This window comes from Numenius arquata, chromosome 1 (assembly GCF_964106895.1).
Source record: "Numenius arquata chromosome 1, bNumArq3.hap1.1, whole genome shotgun sequence".
Taxonomy (NCBI): Eukaryota; Metazoa; Chordata; class Aves; order Charadriiformes; family Scolopacidae; genus Numenius; species Numenius arquata.
The window spans coordinates 40,553,543-40,565,748 of NC_133576.1; the positions used below are offsets into that span (position 1 = coordinate 40,553,543).

Consider the following 12,206-nt stretch of genomic DNA (forward strand, 5'->3'; position numbering starts at 1 on the left):
CATCTGTGATATTTAATTACCTGCACTCATCTTTTAAATGAAGAAGGTGTGCAGTAATCCTTCCTGAAGCCGAAGTGAGAAAATAATATTTATTAGCTGAGGACCTAGTTCAGAAACAGATGGGGTGTAAAGAGCTTGAAGGTGGTGTACAGGAGGACTGTGAAGCAGGAGAGATTAATTGTTAAGTAATTGAGATGGAGGGGAAGTGTGTTGACTGCAGAGAGCATGAAACAACAGATACCCAAAGCTCTGGGATTTCACTGGGACAGATCTAATTTTAACGGTGTATTTCCAAAACTGCCTTTGTGAAACCGCAAAACACTGGAGAGTGACAAGGAGCAATGTCGGGCTGAGTGACCAGCTCTCCTCTGAACTACGCCCACCCCGTCCCTCTTTGCCTCTTTGCCTTGTCCCTGGCTCCCTGACTTCCTACTTTGTCTCCCTTGCTTGCACTGGGACCTCACGGCATAAGCCCCAGCAGGGTGACCTGCTAGAGCAGCAACATTGACCCACTGCTTCCTCATGTCATTGCTGGGTCTTAACTCCAGCAGAATCAGAAAATGTCTGTTCCTGTACCTGAGGAATAACACTGCAAGATCTGTTACAAACTATTCAGTCATTACTCCATGAAATTGGTAACTGTATCAAATACCATACCTTAAATTTTCTCTATCCTAAGATAATTAACTTGGCTATGTGAGCTGCTTTTTCTGCCTTGCCTTTGTCAGGCTTCCATGAGTATTTAAAGAGCTAATCTTCTGTTACACTTAAACATTGCGCAATGTTAATAATCAGGCAGTGTTTATCACTGAGAGGGGTTTTTTGACAGCCTTGAAATCCTCACCTTGTTTTGTACTAAGAGCTACAGCACAAGGAATAGGCAAATAAAGGAAAAGAGGATACTAGTGTTAATGAATAAGCTCTGCAATGAATAAGTGTAGCTGAGAGACAATCATCTCTCATGTAGTTCCATCAGATCAGCAGGACGCAAGTTCCATGTCAAGCTCACAGCCTGAGCAAAAACTGAAACTGATACCCAAAGGAGGTATTCAGAGAAGTGGTGCAGATCCAAAGGCCAGTTGAAAAGAAGAAGCACTTAGGAAGCAGCAGCTCCAGCAAGCCAGGGGAGGCTGTGCCGCATGGAGCTTCAGAGGGAACCCAGCTGGCGGGGGCCATCAGCCACCAAAGCTGAGCAAAGCTGAGCTCATGGGGATTGGGGGCAGGAGAGGGCTTCTCAAGGGGTGCAGCCAAATACAGTTATTCATATAAACATAGTCAGCTGACTTCAGTGGTTGTGTCTATAACCTGCAACCATTTCTCCTGCAAAATTCCCACTACTTTTATGCCATGGATATTGCTTTGCTATTCATTCCCGTTGTGAAAACCTGAGGTAAGCCGCCTTCCTTCCAGCCAGTGTCCTATCCACCATTGGACAGGAGACAACGCGGCAGTGCTTGTGGATGGTCTGCACAGTTGAAGACAGCTCTGTCTCATATCTGAAAGCTTTGTAATGTGGGACTTGTATTGCACTTGGAGGGTATGGCCAGCCTTCAGGCCAAGGGTTAAGAACCTTTCAGCAAGGGTTAGGATGAGTAGACCAATATTATTGATGTAGAAATAGAGATGACTGAGCTGTGTCGTTCTACTGATAGCAGAACCCATAATAGAGAAATGAAATACTTGCCTTACCATGTGTCCAGCTGCAAGACCTCCATTGCCAGATGCTGAGCCTCCATTACTAAATCTTCAAGAAACATCCCTTCTGACCATGACTGTCCCCGTTCTTTTGTCTCACTGGCAACACACTTCTGGGCAAGCATAAATTCTATGAAAAATACCTGCAGGATTGTTTATTTATTTGTCTGTTTGGTTATTTTTATCAGAGCAGGTGTTTGACCTGACAGAATGATTTTTTCTCTAGTATTCCCCATCTCCTGTTGGCTGTTCCTTCCCTTCCCACCCATTCCAAAACTCTGTGTTCAGTCTGTCTCCTCTCTTCCCATTCTCAGATATAAAAAAGTGCTTTTATATACACATACATAAAACTGTTTAACTGCATGTTTTTTAAATGTGATACCTCACTCCTGTCAGCTAACTTTTCCGTCCACTGTTCTCTCCGCACCTAGAAAACTAGGACTATTTTCCGTTCAAATAGAATAAGTAATGCTTTCACATAAGTTACTTCTGAGAAGAGTGGGACTAGCGCAGGCTGTGTCTCCTAGAAAAATGACTTCTTGCCTACAAGCCAGACTACTGAAGCTTATCCTCACACCAGAACCTGCTGATTGCCTTTTTTTTTTTGTATTTGTGTAAAGTGCCTCCATAAGCCAGAGAAATTACCAAAAATGGGAAAAGATGCCTTTGATCTGGAACAGAAGATGGCCTGTGGGATGAATCTGCAGCTGCCTTACCCAAACTAAAAGTTACCGCTTCTTTCGCACTAACTGCCTGCTCTGCACACAACATGGTATTTCTCGTCACATTTAAATGCAAACTCTCACAGCGGTGCATAGCGCTTGGCATGGTCACATATGAAAGCAAGCTACTTGAAAGTGTGCAAATCTATATTTTTTTTTACACAGGGTTTCAGTGTTCCCTCTTACAACTTTTCAAGTTGATAAGGATAAATTTTCCTTCTTAACAACATTTGGTGCACCCCAAAGATGGCTTGGGAATATGTTTCAAGTACTATGTAGCTGCTGGGATGAGGTATTGGTCCATCTGTATTTGAAGAAAACATGGAAGTTGGGGCTCTGCCAGTTTCAGTGCACCAGCAGCCGTGGGGGTTTTAGTGGTTCCCTTCATAAACCTGGATTTGGGAAATGGCTTCCCTCTCCTTGTTCTGGTGGCCAGCAACCCCCCAGCCCCTGGATGGCTGCCAGCCCCACCTGGCAGCAGGCCCTGGGCTTGTGGGTGCCAGGCCGGTGGCCAGAGAGCGGGGTGTCTGGGGGGCTGTGAGAGACACTGCCTGATGCTGCGAACAGAAGCAAAGGGGAAAAGTGAGGGCAGAAATGGGGTTCGGGGGGCTTTGGGGTGGGAGGCAAATCCCGGGCAGGGCAGGCAGCAGGTGCTTGGCAGGCGTGACCACCTCCGGTGGGGCCGCTGGAGGAGGGGGGCAAGCTTTTTGGCTACTCTTTGCCAAGGCTCCAGTCTCGCTGAACACCTGGAAGCAGCCTGCGGGCAGGGAGGAGATGGCTGAGGGGAGACCCGGCAGCGCTTGGAGCCACCACGGTCACCTATTTCGCCACCTCCTCCCGTGCCAGCAGCAGCCAAAATCCCTGGATTTACCGGGTCGGGTGGGGGGTACCCGCTGGCCGTGCCCTGTGCGGGGGAGGCGCGGGAGGCGGAGCGTGGGCACCTGTGGCTGCCTCCCCCACGCACAATCACACACACACACACGGCCCCGGGGACGCCCGTGCGCAGGCGCCGCCGTCCCCCCCGTCGGTGCCCGGCGCTCATCCCCGGTGGCGGCGGCGGCTCGGGTGGTCTCCTCTCGTCCCAGCGGCCGGACGCTCCCGCCCCGCTGCGCTTTTGTGTGGCGGCCCCGGGAGAGGCCGGCATGGCGGAGAGCCCGGGAGGGCTCGGCGCCTCGCCGCCGGAGGGGAGCGACGTCCCGCGGGAAGGAGGCGATGAGGAAGCGGCGACGGCGAGGGAACCGCAGCTCGGGGTGTCCCCCGGGGGGGCAGTGGAGCCCCCGGACGGGTCACCCACCGGCGAGGCGCCGCGGCTGAGCGGGGAGGCGGCGGCTGGGCAGGAGCCGGCCGCGGCGGCGGTGTCCCCCGAGGGCAGCGGCGGGACAGGGAGCGGCTCCCCCGAGGGGGCGGTGGAAACCCCGGACGGGTCGGGCGCGGAGCAGCAGGCTGCGGCGGGGGTTGAGCAGCAAGACCCCGACGGGGGCGGCCCGGAGAGCGAGGGTCTGCCAGGAGGGGAACCGGTGGCGGCGGCCGCAGGGGTAGACGCGCCCGAGGGCTCCGCGCCGGCCAGCGCAGACTTCGAGGATGCGGCGGTGGCCCCGGCGGGGACGGAGCCCGAGCAGGCAGCCCGTGCGGGGCCGGAGCCCGAGAACGCTGCCAAGGCCCCGGCAGGGTCGGAGCCCGAAGAGGCGGAGGCGGCCCCGGCGGGGCTAGACCCCGAGGAGGCGGTGAGGGAGGCAGCCCCGACGGAGCCGGACCCCGAGGAAGCTGCGGCGACAGCCCCGGCAGGAACAGACCTCGAAGAGGCAGCGGGGCCAGACTCCGAGGAGGCTGCGGCGACAGCCCCGAAGGGGACAGACCCCGAAGAGGCGGTGAGGGAGGAAACCCCGTCGGGGCCAGAGCTCGAAGAGGCGGAGGCGACAGCCCCGTCGGGGCCAGAGCCCGAAGAGGGGCTAAGGCAGGGATTCCCGGAGGGGACGGACCTCGAGGAGGCTGCGGCGACAGCCTCGGCAGGGACAGACCCTGAGGATGCGGTGCGGGAGGCAGCTCCGGCGGGGACAGTCCCCGAGGAGGCTCCGGCGACAGCCTCGGCAGGGACAGACCCTGAGGATGCTGTGCAGGAGGCAGCTCCAGCGGGGACAGTCCCCGAGGAGGCTCCGGCGACAGGCCCGGAGGGGACAGACCCTGAGGGTGTGGTGAAGGAGGCAGCTCCGGCGGGGACAGTCCCCGAGGAGGCTGCGGCGACAGGCTTGGCGGGGCCAGACCCTGAAGATGTAGTGTGGGAGGCAGCTCCGGCGGGGACAGTCCCCGAGGGGGCGGCAGCCCCGGCGGGGAGCGAGATGGCTCCCGAGAGCTGCGGGGAAGCGGAGGCGGCGGTGCCGTGCGGCGGGGAGGCCGACAGCGGACACCGGTCGCCGGGCGGCCCCGATGGCGAGGACGGAGCGGAGAGGCCGGGGGCGGAGCAGGGAGCCGCTGCACCGGCGGTTGCAGGAGCGGAGAGCGCGGCCCCGGGGGCAGGGGAAGGCGGCGCGGCGGCGGCGGGGCAGCACGACGGGTCCGAGGGCGGCGAGTGGGACGCGGCAGGTCGGAGCCTGAACGGCGTGCGGGGCCGGGCAGAGGACGAGGAGGACGAGGCGGGCTCGCCGGCCGCCCTGGAGGAGGAAGAGGAGGATGAGGAGAAGCAGGAGCACGACATCTCCCTCTTCGTCAAGGTAGGGTGTGAGGGGCTGCTGGGGAAACCGGGGTACGCCACCCTCCCCTTCTCCAGGAGCTCCCGGGCAGTTCCTGTGATGAGTGGCATTTAAATCTGGCAGGCAAAAGTCCAGCCTGGCTAAGGTGATTTGGTTATTAGTGCCCAAAATAAACTTGCCTCCTCTTTCCTTCAGCTGATAGCAGGCAGGACGGGATAAGGGTGGTACTGCTCAACCCAGAGAAGCATAGACCTGACCTGCAAGGTCGTCTCCCCCATACTTTCCCCTGATGGGCCCTGTGTTGGGTTACTTGAGGTTTCTCTAAGTTTAAATGGAAAGTGTATACAGCGCTCTTGGTTTCTGTGGGCTCAGGGGCTGTGCTTGTGCCCTCCTCACTGTGGGGCTGTGACCCAGGGCAGGGGTGGGAATGTACCCAGCAGCATCTGTTTTGAATCGCCAGCAGCAGCTTGTGACAATAAGGAGTTCTCAATGGTTTTTAAGGTCTTCGGAATGCAGTGAGAAGGGTACACATCACATCATGGGGGCTGAGGTAGTAGAAACTGGAAAACATAATTAAAAATGTGATACTGGGATTTTCCAACATGAACTATGGCCGGCATTTAGGTAATTGGCTCCAAGTTTGGCAAGGCTGGATTCAGAGAATCAGTAAACTGCCCAGCAATGTAGCATTCCTTGTAATAGTCCAGTTTGTGTATGTTTAGTCAGGGAAGATTTAGGTTAGAGGGAAATGGACAAAAAAGAGGAAAAACTGTAATGGTATTAAAACTAGTTTCTGGTGTTTTATAACATAGAGTTTTAGAGCTTCTTTCTAGCCTGTGCCTGGAATCCCACCAAAACCAGTGGGACCTGGTGTGGAAACAACATCCGTCCACAGAGAGGAAATATCAGATGTGAAATTTCTGTGTGTAGAAATCATTCTAAGATGTTTTCTTCCCTCTTCTCTAACCTCTCTGGACTAAATAAAGCGTGAAGCAGGGTGGGATATTTTTCTCAGAGTAGACCTAAAACTAAGGGATTAACACTAGGGAAGCAGAAGGTGTTTGGGACCACCTCTGCTACAAGCCATACCTTCCATGCCAATATTGTACCTCCTGAGTTGGCTGAGACTGCTTCTATAGCAGCTGGAATTAACCGTGAAAGAAAAACTCATTGCCAGCCCTCTTCTGGGTGAGGGGGGTTAGGGCTGCAGCAATGTTTATGTCTTGATTTATCCCACCTCAGCGCACACTCCTTTTTTTGCAAGGCTGAGCCTTCTTTGAAGTATTGTTACTTGAAAAAGGCTGAGGAATGCTCTGAGGCTTACACATAGCACTGTTGGACGTGCTGGATAATGCCATACTGGAAAGATGAATAATAATAACGGCTGATGTTGGTGAATGCTCCCTAGCCAGTCCCCAGTTTAAGCAATTCCTTAGTACGCAGGCTGGGACAGATTATGTGGGTTAAAGGCAACCCTGCACGTCAAGTTGGTGTACCGTAGCTAGATGGTAATGCTGAAGCCAAAATCTGTGATTTTGCATCAAACAGCAGGTGCTGTTACTGTTGAGCCTGGCAGAGATAATTTATGGAGTTTCTGGCTCACGGATCAACAGGTCCCTTTGCAGGGACACGTTTGTAACTTATTTATTCTCCTTTTATGCCCTTATATCCATCAGGGAATGCCAGAGAGCGGCAGAGGGCTAAAGTCATAAAGGCTACCTGTGCATTATTGCATCCAGTGCACGCTTTATGGTAGAACAATGTGACCAAAATTAGAGGCCAGATTATAATAAGAGCACCTGTTTGACTCTGTATTCCCCAAACATTAGTATTATGGTTTTTGAAAATATTTGGGAATTAATAATGACAGAAGAAGTAACGTTTTCATGATAGACTTAGCATTAGTAACTTAAGAACACCTTAAAAATACAATAGCTGCTCTTCTGATGATTTCAGCGGAGGAGTATTGCAAAGCTTGAATGTTTTACCTCACCTGGAGCTAGATTTTTTTTTTTTTTTTTTTTGTTTGAGATCCTCCAGTTCAGTGCAAGCGAAAAATGCCTCCTGGAGAGCTCAGCATTTCCCCACTCACCAGAATGTGCTGGGGCTGCAGTGCTGGGAAATGAGAAGCACTTCTCTGTCCCGCTGTTGGGAGAGTTGATGTTCATGCTGTTCTTGCTGTCACCTGGAGACACACTCGCTATCTTTTTACCCTTCTCTTGGCAGCAGGAAAGGGTATATTAAAAAGGGGGAGACTGGAAGTTCTCTGTGGTGGCTTAAAGTAGTTTTTAAGAGCACATACATAATACTGTGCTTAAATAGGTGCTGATGTATTTTGATGGGAAAAGGGGGAGAGTGGATTCCAACACGGGAAGTGTGAACTCTGGCATCTGGGGATTATTGAGTGTCTATATCAGACCATGGCATGTGGTCCACAGACATGGTGCTCCTTCCTGAGCAAGTGCTAAAACTCAAGGGTTAAGGCAGTGAGAAGATGATCCAAACCGAATGCAAGCATTTGTTTCCAACCTGAAACACTTCCCTTCACATGCACATTTCTAATGCGTGTGACCACCCCTCTTATGCTAAAATTATATCCCTATTCTATGCCTGCCTATTAGCTCTTATGTGCTTTTGAGATGTTGACACCCACCTTAATTTTGCAAGTGCCTCTTTCACCCTTCTGCTGTGTTTCTTAGCCAAGTACCTTGTCCATTTTCTCCCATGCAAGCTGGGGGCTTCCTTGTAAATATATTATTCATCATCTCCCTAATCATCTTCAAACCTCCGTTTAAAATTCTACCCTTCTGTAATGCCACTGGAAACTGAGCAGTGATTAGGCTGTTTAAAATACTGAGATCATTGTTTGTCTTGTTCAGTATGACCCTAATTTCTTTGTCATCCCTATTTCTGTTTGTTTCCCCTGCCTGTTAATTTTTGGCTTACTTGTACATGGTCAAGGTGGGAATTGTCTGCTTGTTATCTGTGCCTGCATGCACAGTGCGAGAGATAGAAGGTCTGTGCCATGATTTGATAGCACTATACAAATACAGAGAAAAGTTGAAAGTAAGTCCCATAATAGCAGAAAACTCACAAGAAAATAATACAGTAGTAGTGATCGACTGATCCTCACAGTTTCTCTGCTAGGGAGCATTACACTAGACTTGGCGGACATTAAAGTACCTGGTAGTCTTTCAGTAATAACATTTTGAGAAAAGCAAACAGAAGCATCACCATCAGAAATAAACTTTTCAGATATAACTGTATGATGAACAGTGTTTGTTGTTTTTACTGTTGTTGATGAATCTTGTTCTTTTTAGAGGGTTTGGTGTTGTGTTTTTTTTTTTTCTCTTCTGCTTTCTGCTGCTTTGCATTGGTTCATTTAGTTTTGCATACATGCATTTGAATATTGTGCATATCGTGTCACCTCATGCCTCCCCTGGTGAGGTGGGTGGCAAAATTCCTGCTAGCTCCAAAAGCATGGGTACCGGCAATTGTACTTTTAAGCTGATTTGGGTTGCTATGCAGTGCTATTTAGTTTGAACTCAGACAGCCAGGGTTCAACGTTGAGAACTCGTGCTGTCTGAGATACTCTAGCACTTAGCAGCATCTATGGGAGATAGACTGGACCAGCAGCTCGATGCTGTACAGGCTACAGTAAGGCATCTCCAAAGACAGCAGACATCTGTGTTTGGGCATCTGAACTGTGCCCTTAGTGAAGCTGAACTACATAAGACTCCTTGGCTATAGGAGCAAGACCATATCAAAATTGCTTTGAGGGTGTCACTGAGTGCCTATTTGATTTCCATTTTCCCATGAAACAACACATACTGTATATTTCCTTTAGATAGTAATATTTGATGTTTCTGGTGTTTCCAAGTCAAATGTTTGCAAAGGTCATCCAGATATGCTTTCTGATTGGTCCTTGGTAATTCAGCTAAGCATATCTAGCACCTTGGGTAGGACACCTTGTGGATGTTGAAGCTTGCTAGCTGGTCTTCTAAGGTCAATGGGAAATGCAGGCTTTTTTTTTTTTTTTTTTTTTTTTAATGTGGCAAAAGCCATTTATTTGTCAATTGTTTGTAAATGACATAAATTTATCTTACTATTTGAATATAGCAGAACTCTCACTAAAATTATTCAGTTAATTTTAAGCAATTTAAACATTTATGTGGGCCTTAAAAGTTTATTTCTAAATTAAAAAAAACAAACAAAACCCACAGAAAAACCCCCTCCAAGGTTACATACCAATCAATTTTGAGTTTTCTTACAGATAGAAAACTTAAACACCAGAATCACTACTGCAGATTTCATCACTCCAAAGATTTCTAGGGGTAGTGATTTATCTGTAAGTGCTGAACACGAACAGTTGGCCAAACAACCCAGCTAGAGCACAAGGGCTTTGTGAGATTGGTCATCTTTCAAAACAATTCTTGCTTAGTTTCTGGGTTAAATGGTACATAGTAAAAGCTGACCATGAGCCCAAGATAATAGATTTTATCCAGTGAAAAGCAGTAGGCTTTATTCAGTTTTCTGATGTTCTTGGTCTCTAAATCAAAGTAATTTATTTTCATTCAGAAAGTTACGTCACTCCTCCAAGGAACCAAGGTTAACTTTACCGATACGGAATTTCCTTGCACCACTCCTGAGATGTGCTTGACGGACTTGACGTAATTAGAGCTGTGCTGAATTACCAAAAGTGCTGATAAATGAGAAAGTAAAAATCTTGCTGTGAGTAGAGACACGCAAACAGGTGCTTGCATCTGTGCCTCCAACCACCACAGTTAATGTATCCAACCTAAATGGTAATGGGAGCTTCACAGTAGAGCACGAAAAAAAATCTCCCTTTCTGTGATGTGATGGGTCTGTGGTTTATATATAACTTACATTTAAGGTATAAGCTAAACTACTGGGCTTTGAGTGCTGTAGGTAAGAAACCCATGGAGAGCAGGAACTCAGATCCCTGCAGAAACCTAGCGTGTATGCCCATTCAGTGGGCTCTGTGCTGTACCCAATGCTTGATGTAGACATTTACAATGTAATCACTGAGTAGGTATTTGTACTTAAGATCTTGATTTTTGCTCATCGGTGAAATTAGTCTGTAAATAAGTTAGGTGAGTATGGTTTATAAGAATAACTGACATCCTGTATCAAAAAGAAAGTAGGCAGGTGTTTACTGTCCTTTTTTAGTGTAGATTCACTGTAGGAACCCAATATTTACAGAATCACAGAATATTTTTGATTGGATGGGACCTTTGAGATCATCGAGTCCAACCAACAAAAAAAAAAACCAACCAAAAAAACCCCCCCAACACCAAAAACAAACAAATAAACAAAACCCCAAAAAATCCCAGAACACCAAAACCAAACCAAAACAACCAACCACACCCCACCCACAAACAGACACAAACCAACAATCTCGGGCACTAGAGCATGCCCTGAAGTGCCATGTCTACACGCTTCTTAAATACCTCCAGGGATGGCGACTCCACCACCTCCCTGGGCAGGCTGTTCCAGTGCCTGACCACTCTCTCAGTAAAGTAATTCTTCCTAATACCTAATCTAAACCTCCCCTGCTGCAACTTCAGACCGTTTCCTCTGGTCCTGTCATTATTCCCTTGGGAGAAGAGGCCAACACCCACCTCTCTACAACCTCCTTTCAGGTAGTTGTAGAGGGCAATGAGGTCTGCCCCCCCCCTCCTCCAAACTGGACATGCCCAGTTCCCTCAGCCTCTTCTCATATGACTTGTTCTCTAGACCCCTCACCAGCTTGGTGGTTCTCCTCTGGACACGCTCCAGCACTTCAATGTCCTTCCTGTAGTGAGGGGCACAGAACTGGACACAGTACTTGAGGTGAGGCCTCATTTAGACGACCTCAGGAGGGTGAAAGTAAAGATTTGTGTGTGTGTAGTTACACTGGCTTCATATTTATGGATTAAAAGAAGTTTGGGGGGAAATTTAGTTACTGGATATTTAGCCAAGCACAGGAAAGTACCCAGACCTTGCCAAAGCTGAGTGCATTGGATTTGTGTGGTGCTACAGAAGGACACATTGCCGTGAAACAAGCAGGGGAGCATTTGGTATGGGTTGGGCAATGGTAGAAAACAGATGGCTTCTTTTTCCCCCCATCCCAACCAGCACTGCTGAATTTCACTGTCAAAACCATGCCGTATTTTCGCCGAGGAGCATGTTTGCTCCTTTCTCCTCAGTCTCTGGTTTTATCCTTCTTGAGCTCCATTTCGTGTACCTCCTTCAGAAAGTAGGACCTTTTCTCAAATCCTAAAATCCTGACTTTTTTTTTTAATACATTGTTTCCCTCCACCATTCTTTCGGATATCCTGTTTTACAGTTGGTTATGGCACCTGTCTGCTTTTATACCTGAGTAGTTATGAAAGTTACCGCAGAACAAGGGAAAAGTCATTCAGGAGAAAGCCACTTCCCTGGAGCAGAGCACGAGCACCGCGTAGGCTCCATCTGCTGAAACCAGAATCAAACTGAAGCTGGTCGCGACTGAGCCTTCTGGGGCTGCCCAGCAAACCCAGCATAGCCCCTCTTTCCTGGCTGCTGGTTAATTAGCTGTTTGTATGGCGATTTGGATTCTTTGACCGCTGTACAAAAAGTACCGAATCAGCAGAGGTGTGCTTGTTCAAAGACATTTTGTGGTTCTGTTCCAAGGACTGTCGCACAAAGCAGGAAGCTGGCTCCCTTCCCGCGGGTATTTGCCTTTTCTCAGCTCCTTTTTTTTTTTTTTTTTTTTTTTTTTTTCCAGCTGGAATATGGCAATTTCGGGTTCCCTAAAGCAGCTTAAGAGGAACTGGCATTACAAATTCCTTTCATAACTTTTCAGGTTACTGTGCATGCCGGGTGTACCTGCAGCAGTTCTTCTGGGGGCTGAGTACTCTTCCAGCAGTCTTCAACAAAACTGTGCGTAGGAGACTTTGGTTTGAAAGGCAATGATACCTATCTTTTTTTTTTTTTTTTTTTTCTGAAAGATTAAAATTCTTTGAACATGCAATCTTTTTCATTTTTACTTCTCCTGCTCTCCTTTCTGGCTGTTCAGGTTATCACCTTTTTAGAGCTTAGACTGCTAAAAAACTCCAAG

General features: G+C 48.8%; 1 protein-coding gene across 2 annotated transcripts in view; it reads left to right on the forward strand.

The window, feature by feature from the left end:
- The first annotated feature begins 3,559 nt into the window (after nucleotides 1–3,559).
- The window catches only part of CLIC6 (chloride intracellular channel 6), a 33,694-nt gene continuing 25,047 nt past the window's right edge, over nucleotides 3,560–12,206 (forward strand). Inside the window, exons 1-2 of one of the 2 annotated variants that reach the window (XM_074146530.1) lie at nucleotides 3,560–4,604; nucleotides 4,686–5,125. In XM_074146530.1, the coding sequence (XP_074002631.1) occupies nucleotides 3,560–4,604; nucleotides 4,686–5,125 (1,485 nt within the window). Of the gene's footprint in view, nucleotides 5,126–12,206 lie in introns of both variants that reach the window. The other variant, XM_074146521.1, reaches the window with a different exon arrangement.